At 54.1% G+C, this 23,171-nt stretch overlaps 1 protein-coding gene across 7 annotated transcripts in view; it reads left to right on the forward strand.

The window, feature by feature from the left end:
• Window positions 1–23,171, forward strand: part of LOC119966628 — a 292,892-nt gene that overhangs the window by 158,326 nt on the left and 111,395 nt on the right. For all 7 annotated transcript variants that reach the window (XM_038798641.1, XM_038798640.1, XM_038798634.1 and 4 more), the window contains 3 exons: window positions 9,648–9,740; window positions 11,482–11,541; window positions 21,588–21,692. In XM_038798641.1, coding sequence (XP_038654569.1) covers window positions 9,648–9,740; window positions 11,482–11,541; window positions 21,588–21,692 — 258 coding nt within the window. The remainder of the gene's footprint in view (window positions 1–9,647; window positions 9,741–11,481; window positions 11,542–21,587; window positions 21,693–23,171) is intronic.

The following is a 23,171-nucleotide window of genomic DNA, read 5'->3' on the forward strand; positions in this document are numbered from 1 at the left end:
CCTCACTAACATGCCCAGCCCAGGGGAGGGTCTCTGGGATGGTCAGGGGCTGTTGGAGACGCTGTGACGGGGAATCTGTGTCACCCTCAGGCTCGAGCTCCGGGCTGTCCTGGGTCCCGGGTGGAGGGCTGGTGTCTGAGTTGCTCCTATCGGTGTTCGGCTCACGGTGGGGGGGGGGGGGGGGGGGGGGGGCTCCGGCTGTGGCACTGGCTGGGGGAGGGGCGGGCGCTAGATGGACCCACCCCATCTCCAGCAGCCCCTGCTACAAAACAAGATGCATGATTGGACGGCGGGCTAAGTGGTGGTGAGTAGTGGGGGTGGGGGCTGGCGGTGCGGGTGTGGGTGAGGGTGGGGGTGGGTGGGGGTGGGGTGAGGGTGGGGGTGAGGGTGGGGGTGAGGGTGGGGGTGGGTGTGCGTGGGGATGAGGGTGGTGTGAGGGCGAGGGTGGGGGTGGGGGTGAGGGTGAGGGTGGGGGTGAGGGTGGTGTGGGGGTGAAGGTGAGGGTGAGGGTGGGGGTGAGGGTGGGGGTGAGGGAGGGGGTGAGGGTGGGGGTGAGGGTGGTGTGGGGGTGAAGGTGAGGGTGAGGGTGGGGATGAGAGTGGGGGTGAGGGTGGGGGTGGGTGGGGGTGAGGATGGTGTGGGGGTGGGTGGGGGTGAGGGTGGGGGCGAGAGTGGGGATGAGATGAGGGGGGATGAGGGTGGGGGTCAGGGTGGTGTGGGGGTGACGATGGTGTGGGGGTGGGGTGGTGTGGGGGTGAGGGTGGTGTGGGGGTGGGTGGGGGTGAGGGTGGTGTGAGGGTGGGTGGGTGGGGGTGAGGGTGGTGTGAGGGTGGGTGGGGGTGAGGGTGGAGTGGGGGTGGGTGGGGGTGAGGGTGGTGTGAAGGTGGGTGGGGGTGAGGGTGGTGTCAGGTGAGGGTGGTGTGTGGGTGAGGGTGATAGTGGGGGTGAGGGTAAGGGTAGTGTGTGGGTGGGGGTGGTTTTAGGGTGAGGGTGGGTGTGAGGGTGGGTGGGGGTGAGGGTGGTGTGAGGGTGGGTGAGGGTGAGGGTGGTGTGGGGGTGAGGGTGGTGTGAGGGTGGGTGGGGGTGAGGGTGGTGTGAGGGTGGGTGAGGGTGAGGGTGGTGTGGGGGTGAGGGTGGTGTGAGGGTGGGTGGGGGTGAGGGTGGTGTCAGGTGAGGGTGACAGTGGGGGTGAGGGTAGTGTGTGGGTGGGGGTAGTGGTGACAATGGGGGTGAGGGTGGTGTGGGGTGGGTGTGAGGGTGAGGGTAGGTGTGAGGGTGAGGGTAAGGCTGGAGGGGGTGGTGTTGGGGTGAGGGTGGGGGTGAGGGTGGGTGTGAGGGTGAGGGTGGGTGTGAGGGTGAGGGTGGGTGTGAGGGTGAGGGTAAGGCTGGAGGGGGTGGTGTTGGGGTGAGGGTGGGAGTGAGGGTGGGTGTGAGGGAGGTGTTGGGGTGAGGGTGGGTGTGAGGGTGAGGGTGGGTGTGAGGGTGGGTGTGAGGGAGGTGTTGGGGTGAGGGTGGGTGTGAGGATGAGGGTAAGGCTGGAGGGGGTGGTGTTGGGGTGAGGGTGGGTGTGAGGGTGAGGGTGGGTGTGAGGGTGAGGGTGGGTGTGAGGGAGGTGTTGGGGTGAGGGTGGGTGTGAGGGTGAGGGTGGGTGTGAGGGTGAGGGTGGGTGTGAGGGTGGGTGTGAGGGAGGTGTTGGGGGTGAGGGTGGGTGTGAGGGTGAGGGTAAGGCTGGAGGGGGTGGTGTTGGGGTGAGGGTGGGTGTGAGGGTGAGGGTGGGTGTGAGGGTGAGGGTGGGTGTGAGGGTGAGGGTGGGTGTGAGGGAGGTGTTGGGGTGAGGGTGTGGGTGGGTGTGAGGGTGAGGGTGGGTGTGAGGGTGAGGGTGGGTGTGAGGGTGAGGGTGGGTGTGAGGGTGAGGGTGGGTGTGAGGGTGAGGGTGGGTGTGAGGGTGAGGGTGGGTGTGAGGGAGGTGTTGGGGTGAGGGTGTGGGTGGGTGTGAGGGTGAGGGTGGGTGTGAGGGAGGTGTTGGGGTGAGGGTGTGGGTGGTGTGAGGGTGAGGGTGGGTGTGAGGGTGAGGGTAAGGCTGGAGGGGGTGGTGTTGGGGTGAGGGTGGGAGTGAGGGTGGGGGTGAGGGTGGTGTGGGGGTGAAGGTGAGGGTGGGGGTGAGAGTGGGGGTGAGGGTGGGGGTGAGGGTGGGTGTGAGGGAGGTGTTGGGGTGAGGGTGAGGGTGGGTGTGAGGGTGAGGGTGGGTGTGAGGGTGAGGGTAAGGCTGGGGGGGGGGTGTTGGGGGGGGGATGATTAACACGTGTCACACGGAACCGGAACTAAGCGGGGGTCTAACTTCCTCGCCCACAGCCGAGCTCCAGCCCGGCGACCTCCCTTTCCGCCCGTGCCACTGCCCACTTCCAATGCACTCTGCTCAGCCACAGTGAGGGGCCGCTGGTCCGGTGTCCCCCTCTAGTCTTCTCCCGACGTTTGTGGGCGATCTTCTCCTGGGGGGAGGGGGGGAGGGGGGGGAGGGTGGGGGGGCACTTAGAACGACAGTGTTAGACTGTCTGACACATGAAGAGGGTGGGTGTGTTATTGGCCAGGGTTTAGAGAACCTCAAAGTGTATCATGGAGTTCACCTGACCCACACCTTTTACTAGATTGTGGTTTGGGGAGCACACGGCCCACTCTACAGCAGAAATGGAAAAGTATTTTTTAAAGCAAAACAATGTTTATTCTATGAACTCAAATTAACCTTTTTAAAACATACAGTGAACATCTTAGCAACCATTAATTCAAATACAACCCCCAAAATACAACTAAGTAATCCTTTAAGCTTTCCTCTTAACATCCATAAGATTTAAAGCACCTTTTACCAGAAGCACATCAGGTTAAAGTCACTACTGTTATTAGTTTTAAATCACCAGGATCGATTTACAGCCTTTAGATTACAGAGAGAGACTCTAATGCACCTTCTGGCTGTGACTGCAGCTATCCAGCTCTGAAAATGAAACTAAAACACACCCTGCAGCAAACAGCCTAAAACAAAAGTAAAAAGCCGACAGAAAACCCAGCTCCACCCACTCTCTGACATCACTGCAGCAATAAACACCCATTTCTTAAAGGTACTCTCACATGACAGGTGGGCCATGGAATCCGGTATGGGTACCCGCATGATAGGCAGGGTGGGATTCAGCTGTCTTCTGGGGGCTTTGAGGCGAGGGGGGTTACGGGGGGGGGGGGGGGGGGTTTGGTGCCAGGGGCACAGTGCTGCCTACTTACCCCGGCCGCCCTGAGGAGGTTGAGCTTTTTTCTCCAGCACTGCCGGCTGGTGGCACTGTTGCTGGTGGCACTCCCGGCCTCTGCCACCAGCGTCCAGGTACGACCCCGGCAGCTGGCAGTCTCCTTCCCAGGCCAGGGTACAGGGTCATCCTCCATGTCCAGCAGGGTCTCTCAACAGACACAGGACATCCTGAAGGGGGAGGGTGTACAGCCAGAGGTGTAGTACACACATAGGTACTAACGACATCGGCAGGAAGAGTGATGAGGTCCTGCAGAAGGAGTTCAGGAGGTTAGGCAGTAAGCTAAAAAACTAGAATCAGAGGGCACCATCTCAGACTAAAGGGACAGTCCTTTAAAACAGAGATGAGGAGGAATTTCTTCAGCCAGAGGGTGGTGAATCTGTGGAACTCTTTGCCGCAGAAGGCTGTGGAGGCCAAATCACTGAGTGTCTTTAAGACAGAGATAGATAGGTTCTTGATCAGTAAGGGGATCAGGGGTTATGGGGAGATGGCGGGCCTCAGACCCCCCCCCCCCCCCCCTCCTGTCCCTGGTGAATCTGGTGGGCAGTGGGCAGAACAGGCGGCACCATGCCAACCGGGACGCCCGAGCAGCAGCCGGGCCCTTCCAGGGGACTTGCGCCAACAGGGACCCAGGTCGCCTCCACTCCTCCTGTACCATCTGGGGAACCACCTAGGTGTAGCGTTAGGGCCCGTCAGGCCAGAAAGCTAGGCACCAGTTAAGTTGGCACGGTGCTATGTCTTTTCGTCCAACGTCATTTCGTCCAATGACACTTCGTCCACGTCTTTTGGTCCAACGCCTTTTTGTCCGCCCGTCTTTTGGTCCAACGTCACTTCGTCCAATTATCCAATTACAAATAGTTTAATTTAGTTTTTCAATGTTACTGCTCAAGGATCCTCTCCACCTATTTCGCCTCTTGAGGTTGAGTTCTGCATTTGTGCTGCTTGATCTCCAGACATTATTAAGATAAGCTGCAGGATATTCACCCATGTATGCTCCAGCGTGATGAGAGCCATTGTATCTGATGGAATATTTGATCATTTCAGACCTGTAATGTCAGAACCCACTGCCAACCAGAGGTTTTAATCACTCGACGAAAATCGAGTTTAAACCTGCTTCTTTCAGAACTGCACTCATTGTCTAAATCCAATTAGACTCCCACTTATACCTGTGTCTGTCGGAATTGTAGAATATCAAATCATCTTGTCCTCTCCCCATTATTCTCTCTCGGGTACAGTTCTGGAAATCTAACTTTTAGGGAATTTCGGGAATTTACAATTTACATCAATTTTAAGTAATTTCGGGAATTTTAAGTAATTAGTAAACTTTTAGATTTTTTAACTGCATTTTTAGATTTTTTAACTTTTTAACTGCATTTTTCAACTTGCATTTTACTTGCATTTTATCAATTACTTGCATTTTAGCAATTAAATTCACTTGCTGTATTGTACTTGCATTTTATCAATTAAATGGTTTTATACGGAGTTAATTGGATAATTGGACGAAGTGACGTTGGACCAAAAGACGTGCGGACAAAAAGACGTTGGACCAAAAGACGTGGACGAAGTGTCGTTGGACGAAGTGACGTTGGACGAAAAGACGCGACGCGAGTTGGCACGGGTGCAGGGCGCAGATTAGTTTATTAGGGCTAGTCAATACCGTTCAAACCTGCCTCGGCTCTCTGTTTGATGGGTGTGGGGGTGGGCTGGCCCGGGCTGGGGGAGGACGAGTGAAGACCCCATGGGTGATCTCCCCCCCACCACCACCCACCCCCCCCCCCCACCGCCCGACTCTACCCGCCTGACCCCCCCCCCCCCCCCCCCCCCCCCCCCCCCCCCCCCCCCCGGCACCCTCTCCCAGCGATTCAATAGGCCTGTATGATGGACTGGCCAGCTCGCTATTAGGGTTCACCAAGGTGGAAGGTGCTACTGTGGGCATGAGTCATGTTGCCTAACGATGTGGAGCTCGGAGCTCATCGCAGAGTAGGTTGCCATCATCGTCCATCCCATGGACCAGACCCACTGTCACTGCCAACCCAGTGTCCCCAGCTCGTAGCGTCGCAGGTATGTATAACGGAGATGGCGTGCATGCAGATGGTGTGGGAGGTGAGGGGGTTGGTGGTGTGGGAGGTGAGGGATGGTGTGGGAGGTGAGGGGGTTGGTGGTGTGGGGGGTGAGGGGTGGTCGGTGGTGTGGGAGGCGAGGGGGTCGGTGGTGTGGGAGGTGAGGGGGTTGGTGGTGTGGGAGGTGAGGGGGTTGGTGGTGTGGGGGGTGAGGGGTGTTGTGGGAGGTGAGGGGGTTCGGTGGTGTGGGAGGTGAGCGGTGGTGTGGGAGGTGAGGGGGTTGGTGGTGTGGGAGGTGAGCGGTGGTGTGGGAGGTGAGGGGGTTGGCAGTGTGGGGGGTGAGGGGTGTTGTGGGAGGTGAGGGGGTTGGTGGTGTGGGAGGTGAGGGGGTTGGCAGTGTGGGGGGTGAGGGGTGGTGTGGGAGGTGAGGTGGTTCGGTGTTGTGAGAGGTGAGGGGGGTGGGGAACTGGGATGGGGGTGTCCGTGCCCCTGGCCAGCATCCCCCCTTCCCCCCAATCGGTGAATGGTGTCGCGGCGAGGCCGTCCCGTGCGCGCTGGCCCTGCCAATAGGGTTGTGTGGCCTCCCGTGTCTGGCCTGGCCCCATGTCCCGTTCATTGACCCCCCCTCCCCCTCATCTTCCTCGTCTGACAAGACCTGTCCTTCCTCCTCATCCCCCTCCAGCACATCACCCCTCTGATTGGTTATATTGTGGAGGATGCAGCAGACCACCATGATGCGGGCCACCCTCCTGGCCTCGTACAGGAGGGCCCCTCCAGAGCAGTCCAGACACCTGAAGCGCATCTTCAGCAGCCTAAAGCACTGCTCGACCACACTGCCTGGGTATCGGGGACACACTGCCCGGGTATCGGGGGTACACTGCCCGGGTATCGGGTGCACACTGCCTGGGTATCGGGGGCACACTGCCCGGGTATCGGGTGCACACTGCCCGGGTATCGGGGGCACACTGCCCGGGTATCGGGGGCACACTGCCTGGGTATCGGGGACACACTGCCCGGGTATCGGGGGCACACTGCCTGGGTATCGGGGGCACACTGCCCGGGTATCGGGGGCACACTGCCCGGGTATCGGGGACACACTGCCCGGGTTTCGGGGGCACACTGCCCGGGTATCGGGGGCACACTGCCCGGGTATCGGGGACACACTGCCCGGGTATCGGGGGCACACTGCGCGGGTATCGGGGACACACTGCCCGGGTATCGGGGGCACACTGCCCGGGTATCGGGGGCACACTGCCCGGGTATCGGGGACACACTGCGCGGGTATCGGGGACACACTGCCCGGGTATCGGGGGCACACTGCCCGGGTATCGGGGACACACTGCCCGGGTATCGGGGGCACACTGCCCGGGTATCGGGGGCACACTGCCCGGGTATCGGGGGCACACTGCCCGGGTATCGGGGACACTGCCCGGGTATCGGGGGCACACTGCCGGGTATCGGGGGCACACTGCCCGGGTATCGGGGACACACTGCCCGGGTATCGGGGGCACACTGCCCGGGTATCGGGGGCAGCCTGTTATCCGCCAGTGGCCGCATAGCGACGTCCACCCCATTGATCACCCCCCTGGGCTTGGGGCATCCCAGCGATGGCAGTGAACCACGCTGCCCGGGCATTCTGGTAGGCACGGTCCACAGGGTATTGTATGTACCTCTCCGCCTGGGCATATAGGGTGTTAGTGACGGTGCGGATGCAGCACTGCGCCGATGCCTGAGAAATCCTGCACACGTCCCCACTCGGCCGCTACAAGGACCCCGACGCATAGGAGTTGAGGGCGACCGTCACCTTGACGATCACCAAAAGCGGGTATCCTCCCCATACCCCTGCGGTGCAAGGTACGCCATCACCTGGCAGACATGTCTCACTGTCTCTCTGCTCATTCGCAGTCTGCATGCCCGGTCCGGCTGGCCCTCGAGTGATATGCGGCGCCGGTACACGCGGTGCCTCATCCGGTACCGCTTTGGCGGCACCTCCTTCTCCTCTTCCTCCTCCTCGGCCTGTGGGGCGGGCGGCCCACCAGCCTAAGCAGTTGCCACCCGCCCCTGTGCAGCTCGTTCCTCTGCTGCAGCCTCCGCCCCCTCTCTGAGCGGCCTCCGCCCCCCCTCTGCTGCAGCCTCCGCCCCCTCTCTGAGCGGCCTCCGCCCCCCCTCTGCTGCAGCCTCCGCCCCCTCTCTGAGCGGCCTCCGCCCCCCCTCTGCTGCAGCCTCCGCCCCCTCTCTGAGCGGCCTCCGCTCACGCTGCCACAGGGCTGCATGCAGGCCATCGCCACTCAGGCCAACATGGCGGGTCGAGGTCTGAAAGCCATTATTGTCTGCAGGGGGTGAAAGGGACACGTGTTAGCATGGTGCATACACCCGTGCCCAACCTTGCCACCCATTGCCTCCACCGCGGACGCCACCCATGCGGTTTGGCATGGATGGCAAGAATCACCAGCATCACCCTCAGCTCCTGCACGCGGATGGACTCCTCCACCTGTGCCCGCAGGCGCTGAAAGCCGACCGTCACCTCCACCTGTAGTCCCTGGGTCTCTGAATGCACCGTGGGCGGGACTGGATGTTCCAGCAGCCCGGGACCCGTCTGGGTGGCAGCTGGATGCCTTGGCTGGGCTGCCCTCCGACGGTCCAGCCCCTCAGCCGCTCCTACCTCCACCTGCTGTACCGGAGCGGCTGTGCGGTGCTCACCAGGTAGTGTCCCAGGAACCGCTTCACTAATTTGCACAACCCAGGTGAGTGTTTCTGAGATGGTAGAGTTGGAAACAGCTGGGATGGAGAGTCAGAGTCCTCCTCTGACCCGAGCTCCGGGTGAGCTGAGTCTCGGGCGGAGAGCTGGTGTTTGGGCTGCTCAGTGATCAGCCGTCTGGTGGACACCGGCTCTGGCACTGACTGTGATGGGGGGGGGGGGGGGGGGGGGGGGCTCCGGATGGACCGGCTCCATCTCCGGCGGGTCCTCTAAGACACAAGGCGACATGTATGATTAGACAGTTGGCTGGGGGGCAGTGGGGGGGAGAAGGGTGAAGGGGTGAGGGTGCTGACGGGGGTGGGTGAGGGGTGTGTGGGGTGAGGGGAGTGAGGGTGGTCTGGTGTGAGGGGGGTGTGGGGTGAGGGGGTGGGAGGGGCACCGGGCCCGATTTCGCCATGAAAATGGATTCTCCACCCCGGTGCCGAATGCGGTTTCGCCGTGGGGAGGGGGAGAATCCAGCCCAAGGTCAGAGAGCCCCGGCCACCCTCACACTTGAGAGAGTACAGAGGAAATTTGCGGAAGTTGAGAATGCAAAGGACGGAAGTGTCGATAGTTTATGAATCACTAAATTGAAGTGAATACAATTATTAAATGAACATAGAACATTCCATTCGGCCCTCGATGTTGCGCCGACCTGTGAAACCACTCTAAAGCCCATCTATACTATTCCCTTATCGTCCATATGTCTATCCAATGACCATTTAAATGTCCTTAATGTTGGCGAATCCACGACTGTTGCAGGCAGGGCATTCCACGCCCTAATGTGAGAGAGAATGGTCAGGAAAATCAAATTCCCCCAGGTTGAGGTGTTTATTACCAGGGGTATAGATTCGAGGGGAATTATTTGATATCCGGAGATTAGTTGGATCTGGAGCTCATTACGTGAAAGAATGGTCAAGGCAGACATCCTCATAACATTTCAAAAGTCTTTGGATATTCATAGCCTCCATGTCACCTTTGTAAAGTAGGATTAAGTTGATTTGTAGACTGGCACAGCCTAATGACCTCCATCCATTTTGAAAATGCTGCTCCATCACCTTTCTGTGGTGAATGTAATTCACACTGTATAGCATTGTGTCCCTTGTGGGCTCTGTCTGTGAGCCATTGCGCGGCTCTGCCCACAGGGGGAGATGAGGAGCTTGTACAGGGCTCCACCCACGGCCCCTCCCACTACCGGAAGTATAAAGTGCTGCAGCCGTAAGCCTGCCCTCAGTTCTTCTGGTCGCAGGCAGGCGCAGTTGTAAGTCTATTAAAACCACAGTTTACTTCCAATCGTGTTCCGAGTGAATTGATGGTCACATCACTGTCTTCATGTCTGGTGACCCATTTGTCACGACATCATCATCATCCACCTCAAGCAGAATGTGACTCCCTCCTCTCCTTTAGATCAGTGAAAGTTCCTGTTACGAGCTGTGGTAATCCTGCTGGTAGTATCCAGCCTGTGGCTGCACAATTTCCTCTCCACTATCGTCACTTAAAAGAATCTCACATGATGGCAGCTCTCAGTCATTCCAGTAATTACAAATCTTTCTCGTTTGACAGGACGAAGGGACCTTGAACGTATTGATCCAAATGATGTGATGGCAATGCTTACTTTTCCACCTTCAGATGATCTTTTGGAACAATATCCAATACGTGAGTCAGCATTATAATGATCATTTTTAAACAGAATATTGCAGAATGAATTCGGCTGAAGGGTTACAGACTCTCTGACATGTCACATATTTCAAACCTGGTGCCATTTGTGGCCACCTGGCTCAGTTGCCACCTTTAAGCTCACCCTCACGCCATGGACTGTACAAGTACAGAGGTCGCCATTTGTATAACTGTAAGTCTGTGGGCATCACTGGCAAGCCAAATCTGACAGTTACTGCCTATCCTTGGGATCTCTGGGAAGTTATTTCGAGAGCGCTTAATTATCAAACCCTTTACATTCTGAGTGAACCAAGGGGGAGTTTCTGACAATCCAGAACCTTCCACTGGAAAAGGTGAAAGGGTGCCTCTGATGGGCACATGGGACCTGTAATGGGCGGCACGGTAGCACAGTGGTCAGCACTATTGCTTCCCCGCGCCAGGGCCCCAGGTTCGATTCCCGGCTTGGGTCACTGTCTGTGCGGAGTCCGCACGTTCTCCCCGTGTCTGCGTGGGTTTCCTCCGGGTGCTCCGGTTTTCCTCCCACAAGTCCCGAAAGATGTGCTTGATAGGTAATTTGGACATTCTGAATTCTCCCTCTGTGTACCCGAACAGGCGCCGGAATGTGGCGACTAGGGGCTTTTCACAGTAACTTCATTGCAGTGTTAATGTAAGCCTACTTGTGACACTAATACAGATTATTATTATTATTGTGAAGGCCTTCAATGCCTTCTCCAATACCAGCCTGCACAGCTCAACATGCTGGGATACACGCAGGGCGTGGGCCTGGGTAAAATGCAGGTGTAAACCTATGTGGCTCCTCATTGGTCGTTCATGGATGATTGGGCTGAAGGGCAGGAGGAATGGCCAACATCTGCCCCAGTTGCCAGGCTAAAACTGGAAATGGACAAGATCATGTCAGTTCACAAACCAAAGCCCGATTTTAATGCTTCAAACATCTCCCCGCTGCATCATAGAATCATAGAATCATAGAATTTACAGTGCAGAAGGAGGCCATTCAGCCCATCGAGTCTGCGCCGGCTCTTGGAAAGAGCACCCTACCCAAGGTCCACAACTCCACCCTATCCCCATAACCCAGTAACCCCACCCAACACTAAGGGCAATTTTGGACACTAAAGGCAATTTATCGTGGCCAATCCACCTAACCTGCACATCGTTGGACTGTGGGAGGAAACCGGAGCACCCGGAGGAAACCCACGCACACACGGGGAGGATGTGCAGACTCCGCACAGACAGTGACCCAAGCCGGAATCGAACCTGGGACCCTGGAGCTGTGAAGCGATTGTGCTGTCCATAATGCTACCGTGCTGCCCAACGCCTCTGCACAGGCAGTGGTCATCCCTTGACATTCCGGTTCTGCCCTGTGACTTAGCAAAGATGCCATAGGGTAAAAGGAATGGTGTTGTGTATTTATCGGGCACATTAAGAGAACGATTGTGTGATGTCATTGGCCATTTGCGCGAGGAAGTGGGCGGTGTAACATCGGCAGCCTGTAGTGTTGACACCTCCTGAATAAAGATCTACGTTTTGGCGAATCTCTGTCGCCTCCAAAAGTCACCCCTGCAAGTAGGACAGATTGGAAAAGCTGAATAAGAATTTTATGAATCAAAATATTTCAGGAACAACAAATCTTACAAGAATCCTATTTCTGGCGGGTCAGAAGAAACATAAATGTTTCTGTATTCAAGTGTGAGTGAAAATTTCTGTTCTTCTCTTTTGACAGCGCAAAGCAGCGTCTGCCCGATTGGCCACGATATCCTGACTCCTTTGCAAGCTCCACTGGGTAAGTCAGTGCGATGTTCAGAATGGGCGATGGGAATCTGATTGTCATCACGTCGAGGGGCCCTGGCATTGCAACGTGTCTGACATCATTAGGACGACTGATGATAATTTTATTCAGTGTGGGTGGCCCATCCCACCCAAAAATGGTGCCTGTTGGGAGCAGGCCATTTTATGCGACAGAATGTGGGTATCCACTGACACGGTCAGCATTTATTCATTGAAAGAAAATCTCTTCAGCCGGTATGTTCAATTCCGAGGTTTATGAACGTGTGGTCGTTAGGTCACAGGAAAGCTGGAATTTGGGATCCCACCACTCTGGCCTTCTCACTCCAAAGGGATCATGTACTGCCCTCGAGCGGCACGGCGGCGCAGTGGTTATCACTGCTGCCTCATGCCGCTGAGGACCCAGGTTCGATCCGAGCCCCGGGTCACTGCCCGTGTGGAGTTGGCATATTATCCCCGTGTCTGTGTGGGTCTCACCCCCCGCAACCCAAAGATGTGCCGGTTAGGTGAACTGGCCACGCTAAATTGCCCCTTAATTGGACGCTCTAAATTTATTTAAAAAAGGACGGGCCATCCTTTGTGGGGCGAGGCGAGTCGGTGAGTGAGGGTGGAGCATGAGAGGGTGGGGGGAGCAGGAGGGAGGGATAATCCAGGAGCAGGATGGGTGATGATGGGGTGGCAGGATGGGTGATGATGGGAATGTGGTTGTATTGAGGAGTAAGATGGGGAAGGAGAGGGTTCAACAGTACAGAGGAGGTGTAGAGTATACCCTGCCTTCTCCAACCCAATCAACCTCTCTCCTCTGCGATATCCATCTACTTCCTCCTACCCCCGTGCAGTCCGAGCTTTCTTAACGGACTGGCTGTCATCCTGATTGGAAAACGAGATTGACCATTAGACTGGCTTCCAGGTGGGAAGTCAATCAGTGGGATCACAGAAATTTGAGCTCGCGGGGCAGTTGGGGTCAAGGTACCAGAAGGAGATCCCTTGACAAGGGTAGGGCTCAAGGGGCAGGTTAAAAGGCCTCAGGGTGGGCCTGATAGAAGAGGGGATCAGAGGGTCAAAGCCGAGGAGGAGGAATTAAGGACATGTTGGAGACAGATTGCATCTACCCTGCACAAGTCCATATGTACTGTCAATAATTCATAGCAGGCTTTATTGCCAAGGTTCATAGTTACTGTTCATAGAGGAGTTGGGATAGAAAATGGTTGGAGCTGAAAGGATCTGGTCAAAGTTATAGTTCTACCTCTGGGGGGGTAGGGTTTAGGCGCAGAATGCTAGGACCTGAATGACCACATGGTAGGCTGCCCCTTTGCCACGTGTACAGAACCAAAGCAGAGGTTCAGTTCTTACCATCAGCACATGTACCTGTTCTGTGTGTGGGAGGATAATCATCAGTTTCTTCACATGAATACTTGACAATATTGATATTTATCACGTTTTTCCTTGAGCTTTTTTATCTAGATTGTGTCGCGGAAATTGCAGCAACTTTTGCATTGACGAGAACTCTATTTAATTGTGTAAGATTTGAACTCATGTCCCGGGAACATTCATTCAGAAATCTGGGCCAGGATTCTCCGAGCCCCTCTGTCGAAATCGTGCTGGGGGCGGGCGCGATCGGGTCTGACGCCGGGACGCGATTCTCCACGGACCGGAGAATCACCGCCAGCTGCGCGAGGTCGTGGCAGCGCTGGTCAGGGGGCCTTGAAAGAGGCTCCGCGTCGATTCTCCGCGGTCGACCGGCCGAGTTCTGCCGGCGTGGTTCCCGTATGGTTTCACCCGGCGGGAGCTCGGACACGCGGCCATGGTGGCAGTCCTGGTGCGGGGGGGGGCGGGGGAATCAGTCTCCGGTGGGGGGGGGGCCTCCACGACGGCCAGTCCCACGATCGGGGGCTACTGATTGGTGGCCGCCCGCAATCCAGGGGGGGCTTATCTTCCTCCGGGCCGGCCTGCTGTGCGGCTCCACCATGTTGCGTGGGCCCGGTGTGTAAGTGGCTGGTTTAGCACACTGGGCTAAATCGCTGGCTTTTAAAGCAGACCAAGGCAGGCCAACAGCACGGTTCAATTCCCGCACCAGCCTCCCCGAACAGGCGCCGGAATGTGGCGACTAGGGGCTTTCCACAGTAACTTCATTTGAAGCCTACTCGTGCCAATAAGCGATTTTCACTTCATTTCATTTCATTAAGTGGCCACCGCGCCCACGCGTGGATCCGCGGCCGGACGTGCTGGGCCCTGTATCGGGAGTAGGAGCTGTGCAGTGCACACCATGGCCTCGCTATCCCTCTTAAAATCGGAGAATCACTCTGGACTTTTTGAAAAAAGTTTGAAGTGATTCGCGCCTGCTTTCTGGCGGGCGTGGGGGACTTAGCCCCATTATTGGAGAATCCCGGCCCTGGTTTACGAGTCAGACAAACATACAAAATAGGAGCTGGAGGAGACCGTTCAGCCCTTCGAGTCTACTCCACCATTCGATAAGATCATGGCTGATCTGATTGTGCCTCAACCCCACTTCCCCGATACCCTTTGACCCCCCCCTCCCTCCTGTCAGTCAAGAATCTATCTAACTCTACCTTAAAAATATTCAGTGACCCTGCCTCCACCACACTGCAGAAAGGTCCACACATGAACAAGATTCTCCTCATCTCCATCTTAAATGAGAGACCCTTAATGCTTAAGCTGTGTCTTCCAGTTCTAATATTTCAATAAGATCACCTCTCGTTCTTTTAAACTCCAGTGAGTACAGGCCCAACCTGGCCAACCTTTCCTCATGAGTTAACCCCCTCATCCCAGGCACACGTCAAGTGAACCTTCACTGAACAGCTGCTTCGAATGCAATTGTCTACGTTTCTCACAAAGGAAATCAAAACTGCACAAAGTACTTTCGATGTGGTCATTCCTAATCACGTACTGTTCCTGCCCACTAGTCTTTTGTCAATCATGTATCAGGACATCTAGACCCCTCTGTAGTGCTCCTCTGCCAACAGATTCTGGTGTGGGACTTGAACCTTGGTGTGGGAAGCTACTGCTTTGCCACACCCTCCTTTAGTCCAATTAAATTCCCATCATGCTTCCGTTCTCTCTGTCGATTGGGCCAGGCTCTCAGTTCTGGCGGGTTTAGCTCAGTTGGCTGGACAGCTGGGTACTGATGCAGATTGAGATGAGCAGCGTGGGTTCAATCCCCGTACAGGGGTGGTAAACACTGTGACTATTCTTCTATTTCACCTGCGTTGCCATCAGGGTTGGAGTCTCGGCTCATTGACCCATTGGCTGCTTCCCAGATGAACCTGCGAAAGGAGAGGTCAGAGGTGAATGGCAGGCGACTGAGAAATAGGTGGCATCACTCATGGCATTGTTGACTGGTGGATGCCACAGTGTTGGATCCTCACTTGGTTGGGCACTGCCAACTTCATCATCAGCGCAGGAGTGATCCACATTCTCACCGGCCAGCTGAATGGCTCTCTCCTCAAAGTCCATGAGGACCCTGAGTTCTGGCATCCCTCTGCCAGTCTGGGATCTCACCCTCTTGTGAGCCAGCTTGTCCTGCACGACCACACATGGAGAGAGTGCAAGCTGTGTGTGTGCCAGGGCAGATGATAAGGATGCCTGGCGGGTGCCAATGATGAGTGGGACCAGCAAAGGAACAAGGAGATGTCACCAGGGAAAGTGAAGATGTGTGACAGAGAGCGTACGATGGTGTCATTGAGTGAGATTTCCATGGATGAGTGATGGGTCTGTGATGGGCGGAGAGAAGCTGAACAGAAGAGATCGTTCATCCTCTGGCGATACTGGGTGTCCTCTTCTGCTGGCACTGACCACCGCCCCCACATGCTGGATTGGTCACCTTGGTTGCAGGTCTTCGCCCAGAGCGCTGGTACGGTACATCACGGCGTCCTTCACTGTGTCCAGCAGGTGCTCAAGGAAAATGTTGGTCAACTTGGTGGCAGAATGTTTGCTGAGTCTAGCAGTGAACTCCGAAGTGTGCCAACTGTGTACAGGAGTGACCTTCAAACATGGCGCCCAGATCATTGAGGCACTGAGGCGATGGCGAGATGAATCAAAAGCTGGCCGCAAGTACGCCTGCAAATACTTTTCACCAAATGGTGCCCAATGTAGCAGAATAGGTCGACATGGCAACCGGCATAGTGAAACATGGCTTTCCCCGCCCAAAATAGGAGGTGGTGGATTTCTGAGAGGATTCTGCCCTGAGACCCTCTCAATTTATATTTTTCTATAAAATCTAAACATTTAATTTTCCTTTAGTGATTCACTATAAAATGCTCTAATTAATCCTATAACTGTCTATTCTTTTTGCACATTATGAACAGGCCAGGTTTCCCCCACTGTTCTATGACTACAGTAAACTCTGGAAGAATTGCCCCTTTTTTTAAACACTTTCTGATATCTCTATGACTTGAAGAAAGATGCAGATATATCACTTCACAACAACAAAGAACAGAGAACAGTACAGCACAGGAACAGGCCCTTCGACCAGCCAAGCCTGCACCGATCATGATGCCTGTCTAAACTAAAATCTTCTACACTTCCTGGGTCCGTATCCCTCTATTCCCATCCTATTCATATATCCGTCAAGATACCTCTTAAACGCAGCTATTGAAGTGTTGGCTAGTGTTGACTTGAGAGATGAACAGATACCTCTAACACTGATGAAGGTTCAACTCAATTTTATTAACTACTTCTAACTAACTAACACACGATGACTGTGGGTCTAAATAATGCTAACTTAAACTAGAGACCTAAGCCTTATCCAAACCAGTTGATTCTCTCAGCATGTGTTGTGAGTCTGTGCTGGGCTGGATAAGTTCCTGTTACACTCAGAGGCAGCACCCAGAATGAGCGGGAACCGTGGTGCCCTAAGCCTTTATAGTGTGTGTATTCTAACTGGTGATTGGCTGCGGTGTTTGTACATGTTGATTGGTCCCTGTGTGTGTCCATCAGTGTGTGTCTGCACCGTGATATACAGGTGTATATTATGACAGCTATCGCATCTGCTTCCATCACCTCCCCTGGCTCCACGTTCCAGGCACTCACCACCCTCTGTGTAAAAAAAACCTGTCTCGCACATCTCTAAACTTTCACCCTTCCACTTTAGACGGATGCCCCTTAGAAATTGACTTTTCCGCCCCTCAGCCTCCATCGTTCCAGTGAGAACAAACCAAGTTTATCCAACCTCTCCTCATAGCTAATGCCCTCCATAGCAGGCAACATTCTAGTAAATCTCTTCTGTACCTTCTCCAGAGCCTCCACGATCTTCTGGTGGTGTGGTGACCAGAATTGAACACTATACTCCATGTGTGGCATCACTGAGGTTCGGTACAGCTGCAACATGACTTGACAATTTTTATACTCAATTCCCCGGCCGATGAAGGTCGACGAATGTCTCCTTGATGACCGTTTCCATCTGCTTGGCCACTTTCAGTGACCTGTGGACCGTACACCCAGATCCTGCTGCCTGTCAATAATAATAATCTTTATTAGTGTCACAAGTAGACTTCCATTCACACTGCAATGAAGTTACTGTGAATAGCCCCCAGGGTTCTGCCATTTACTGTATATTTCCCACCTGCATTAGACCTTCCAAAATGCATTACTTCATATTTGTCCGGATTAAACTCCTTCTGCCATCTCTCTGCCCAAGACTTCAACCGATCTAAATCCTGCTGCATCCTCTGACAGTCCTCATCGCTATCCGCAATTCCACCAACCTTTGCGTTGTGCGAAAACCTACAAATCAGACCAGTTATATTTTTCTCCAAATCATTTATATATACTACAAACAGCAAAGCTCCCAACCCTGATAACTGCCGAACACCACTAGTCACAGCCCTCCATTCAGAAAAGCGTCCTTCCAATGCTATCCTCCATTTTCTTTGACCTAGCCAGTTCTGTATCCATCTTGCCAGCTCACCCCTGATCCTGTGCAACTTCACCTTCTGTACCAGTCTGCCATGAGGGACCTTGTCAAAGACCTTACTGAAGTCCATGTAGACAACATCCACTGCCCTACCCTCATCAATCATCCTTGTCACTTCCTCAAAAAACCCAATCAAGTTAGTGAGACACAACCTCCCCTTCACAAAACCATGCTGTCCACCACTAACATGTCCATTTGTTTCCAAATGGGAATAAATCCTGTCTCGAAAAATCCTCTCAAATAATTTCCCTGCCATATATGTAAGGCTTTAAACAAAGGAACAACATTGACTATTTGTCAATCCTCTGGGACCTCCCCTGTAGCCAGTGAGGATCCAAAGATTTCTGTCAAGGCCTCAGCAATTTCCTCTCTAGCCTCCTTCAGTATCCTGGGGTAGATACCATCAGGCCCTGGGGACTTATCTACCTTAATGTTTTTCAAGATGTCCAACACATCGTCTTTTTGGATCTCAATGTGACCCAGGCTATCTACACACAATGCTCCAGCACGAATGGGTGGCCCAGCCAATGTAGGGGAAGTTAAAAATCACCCATCACAACAACCCTGTTGCTTTTACACCTTTCCGAAATCTGTCTATATATCTGCTCCTCTATCTCCCGCTGGCTGTTGGGAGGTCTGTAGTAAACCCCCAACATTTGTAATTGTACCATTCCCTATTCCTGAACTCTACCCATATTGCCTCATTGTATGAGCCCTCCGAAGTGTCCTTCGCAGTACAACTTAACCAATAGCGCAACTCCCCAACCCCTTTTACCTCCCCCTCTATCCCGCCTGAAAGGTCTAAATCCTGGAACATTTAGCTGCCAATCCTGTCCCTCCCTCAACCAATTCTCTGCAATGGCAACACCAACATAATTCCAAGTACAAATCTAAGCTCTAAATTATGCTTCTCACATGCACTTCTGACCACCAGTCCCGGTGTATTCAGCAACATCTCCCTGCCTGCTCTTCCTCTGAGTCTTATTGGCTCTATTCTCTAGTTCCCCCTCAGTAATTTAATCTACTGACCTATTACTCCGGTTCCCACACCCCCTGCCACACTAGTTTAAACCCTCCCGAGTGACTGTAGCAAACCTCGCGGTCAGGGTATTTATGTCCCTCGAGTGTAGATGCAACGCGTCCTTCTCGTACAGGTCCCACCTGCCCCAATGGTCCAGATATCTGAAACCCTCCCTCCTCTTCCAGCTGTGTAGCCACGTGTTTAGCTGCTCTATCTTCCTATTTCTCGTCTTACAGGCACGTGGCACAGGGAGTAATCCCGGGATTACAACCCTAGCGATCCGGGGCTGGATTGTCCGCAGCCCCGCTCTGAAATCGTGTTTGGCGCAGGGGTGGGGAATCCAGTTTCACGCCGTAATCGGGCCCAGCGCAGGTTGGGCTATTCTCCGCAGGGGGATCGGACACCGGGGGGGGGGGGGGGGGGGGGGGGGGGTGGGGGTGGGGGGGCCTTATAGGCTACCGGGGGTTAGATCCAGGCGGTTTAATGCCCGGGCGCCCGACCAATCGGGGGGGGGGGGGGGGGGGGGGGGTCTCATTTTTCCGTCTGGCTCCACAGTCCGAGTCCGCCATACAGCTCGCCGCAGCCCTGGAGTCCGCTGCCGGGCGCATGCGCGGACTCCAAACCGGACGTGCGGGGGCCTATATCCGCAGCTAAAGCTGTGAGATTTTTACTCCGGGTCTCCGCTAGCCCCCTGCATTGAATCCGTTCATTTTTTTTTCGAGGAATCTCTGGAGTAAAACTCCACTGTTTTTACGCCGGCGTTGGGACATAGTCCCACTTTGGGAGAATCCAGCCCATTAACTTTCTGCCCAACTCCCTGAACTCCTGCTGCAGGACCCTGTCACTCTTCCTGCCTATGTCATTGCTACCAATATGTACCTTGACCTTCAACCTCCCCCTTCAGAGTGCCCCCTGCCCATTCAGAGGCAGACTGGACCTTGGCACCAGAGAGGCAACAGACCATTCTGCAGTCTCTTTCACGTCCACAGAAGCCTCTGACTATGGCGTTCCCTATAACTATTTTTCTTCTGCGTTTGTCCCACCCTGATCAATAACAGAACCAACCATGGTGTTACTGCTCTGGCCACTGCTGCTGTTACCCCCTGATAGGCCATCCTCCCCAATAGTATCCAAACACTACCCCAACAGTTCCCAATCAACTGTGGCCAGCTCCTCCCTTCATGTCTTTGTAGTTACCCTTATTTAATTGTAATACCGTTACTTCTGACTCCAGCTTCTGCCTCTCAAACTGCAGGGTAAATTCTATCATATTGTGGTCACTGCTCCTTCAGGGTTCCTTCACCGTAAGTTCCCTGATCAAGTCTGCCTCATTACACATCACCAAATCCAGAATTGCCTGTTCCCTAGTAGGCTCTGTCACAAGCTGCTCCAAAAAACCATCTCTTAGACATTCCGCAAATTCCTTTTCTTGGGATCCTCTACCAACCTTATTTTCCCAACCCACCTGCATATTGATGTCCCCCATGATTATTGTGATATTGCCTTTTTTGCATGCCTTTTCAATCTCCTGATTTATTTTCTGCCCCACATCCTGAGTAAGGTCAGAAGTGGGGATGTTTGCGGATGGCTGCACAATGTTCAGCCCCATTCGCGACTCCTCAGATAATGAAGCAGTCCGTGTCCAAATGCAGCAAGATCTGGACAATGTCCAGGCTTGGGGCTGACAAGTGGCAAGTTACATTTGCACCACACAAGTGCCAGCCAATGACCATCTCCTACATGAGGGGATCTAACCATCGCCCTTTGACAGTCAATGGCATTACCATTGCTGAATTCCCCACAATCGACATCCTGAAGGTTACCATTGATGAGAAACTGAACTGGAATAGCCACATTAATACTGTGGCTACCAGGGCAGGTCAAAGGCTCAGAATCTTCCAGCGAGTAACTCACCTCCTGACCCCCCCAAAGCCTGCCCACCATCTACAAGGCACAAGTCAGGAGTGCAATGGAATGCTCTCCACTTGCCTGGATGAGCGCAGCTCCAACAACACTCAAGAAGCTCAACACCATCCAGGATAAAGCAGCCCGTTGGATTGCTCCCCGTTCCACAAACATCCAAACCCTCCACCACCGACAAACAGTGGCAGCCGTATGTACCATCTACACCATACACTGCAGGAACTCACCAAGGTTCCTTCGACAACACCTTCCAAACCCAAGATCATGACCATCTAGAAGGACAAGAGCAGCAGATACCTGGGAACCCCACCACCTGGAGGTTCCCCTCCAATTCACTCATCACCCTGATTTGGAAATATATCGCCGTTCCTTCACTGTCGCTGGGGCAACATCCTGGAACTCTCTCCCTAACAGCACAGTGGGTTTACCTACACCTCAAGGACTGCAGCGTTTAAGAAGGCAGCTCACCACCAACTTCTGAACGAAAACTAGGGATGGGTAATAAATGCTGGCGTAACCAGCGACGCCCGCATCCCATAAATTAATTTTAAAGAAAGGTTTAAGCTAAGGCAAGGTCAGACCTCTTTTTACACTGACATTGCTTTGAATCAGAATGAAAAGGCCTTCTCTTGTCTGTGCAGTTGGAGCACCAATTTCCTTTCTCCTCGTTGCCAGTGTAGTAATGAAAACTGTGGACGACCACCCGTGGATGAAGGCAACAACTATTTATTTACAAACAGAAAAACTATTTACAGTCAACTACTTACAGACATAGCAACAGCAAACCATAACGCCTGTAATCTTGTGGTCCGACCTTGACTGTGGATATTAAAGCCCGCGCCCAGCTTTGATCCACACATGCTATCATTCCACTGGATGTGGGCAGCCACGTGGCCTCCACGATTTGCCAAAACCGCGGACAGGACCGTCACATGGTCGCTGAGGTTTGTCGCGACATTAATGATCTTTCGAAGAAAGAAAATACTCTGAGTCGGACATTGGCCAGCAGAGTGATAATACTGAAAGGCCATTAAAGTTACCCAGCACCCACCTCTCCCAGCGTCACCCCCGTAGCCAGTTTCTGGGCTGCTTGCTCTGGGGTTCCTGTTGCATGTTGATCCAAATTTGATTAATTTTCATGATTTAAATTCTATTCTCTATATTGCAGTACCACAGAGAGTAGGACCAAGGACATGTCCACGAGGGAGAGGAGCCGGCAGAGGACGAGGAGCAAGAAGGCCCATGTCTGACCGACTTCGGAGACAGATTCAAGGTAAGTTGGCACAAAGGCAAACCTGACACTCAGGTTATGTGTAAGTACGTTGGTTCCTGCATCATTTGGGATGCTTAAGGGATGAAATGTTTCTTGTGTGTTAGTGCGGAACCAATTGACAGCAAGATCCACACGGAGATAGGCCTCATGGAATTAGGGGGGAATCTGTCCACAAGAATGAGTTATCCAGATGGAAAGTGCAAGAAAGGGAAATGTGAAACGCTCCACTTCGGTAGGAAGAATGGAATAGCAACTTCATCTATAAAAGGTGGAAGACTGGAGGCAGACACAGCAAGTCATGAGGAATGAGGAATGCAAACGGTCTGTCAGGCTTTATAACAAGAAAGTTGGACAACAAGAGTAAGGAAGCCTTGTTGCATTCAGAAAGAGCCCAACTTGGTGACACGAGGCTGTTAAATCTGCTCAGGAGTGGGCAGCACGGGGGGCACAGTGGGTTAGCACTGCTGCCTCACGGCGCCGTGGTCCCAGGTTCGATCCCGGCCCTGGGTCACTGTCCGTGCGGAGTTTGCACATTCTCCCTGTGTCTGCCTGGGTTTCGCCCCCCCCCCACAACCCAAAAGGTGTGCAGGCTAGGTGGATTGGCCACTCTGAATTGCCTCCTTCTGTACTGCATGTTCTATGTTCTATGTCTGTACCGGATCATCCCAGTGCCCAGGAGCTAATGCCTGCCTGGTAGAGCTTGCCATTGCGCTGCTTAGCACTGGGCCACACGACCAGGCGTAATGGCACCTGGGCGGGGCCTCCTAGGGTATTGAAGACACCTGGGTGGCCAGGGACAAGGTAGGGTGGATTCCCAGCTCTCCCTCTGGCACTTTGGCATTCGGGCACCTTGGCAATGCCACCCTAGGGTGGGGGGGGTGGGAGTGTGTGGGGGGGGTGGGAAGGCCTGAAAAGGAGGGCCCCTCAGTGACCCCACAGCTGGGTGTCCTCACTTGAGGGGGGTGTGAGGTAATGCCCATGTGCGTGGGGTGACATTGGCCGTGGGGGGGGGGGGGGGGGGGGGGGGGGGGGAGAGACCCTCAAGCTGACTGAGAGATCGGGGGGCACCCTTTCGAAATGGCGGCCTGATCTCAGCCCGTCTCACCGGCAAGTTCAGTTCTCCAGAAATGAAAACATTTCTAAGTGTGGGCTGGACCGGTGAGGAGCTCCCCAAGGCCCAAGAAAAGGCTAAGGGGTTTCCCGGCGGCGTGGGTTGCCGACAATGAGAAATCCTATTGGCCAGCGGCGGGAACCATATGGAGTTGCAGAAAAGGTTCTCTAGATTTGTGGGATGGGAAAGCTGCACAAGGCGAGATTGAAGAGAAAGGTCGATTCGAACAATGAGATCCTCTTTGAAATGTAAGAAAGCCTTCGCGAGCTTGGCAGGAAAGATTTTGAGAGGAGAGTTTTGCAGGTGAGATGCTGGTCTTGCTGACTGCAAGGTGCAGAACAAGAGGTCATATAGTCAGGATAAAGGGT

The sequence above is a fragment of the Scyliorhinus canicula genome, chromosome 5 (assembly GCF_902713615.1).
Source record: "Scyliorhinus canicula chromosome 5, sScyCan1.1, whole genome shotgun sequence".
NCBI classification, from domain to species: domain Eukaryota; kingdom Metazoa; phylum Chordata; class Chondrichthyes; order Carcharhiniformes; family Scyliorhinidae; genus Scyliorhinus; species Scyliorhinus canicula.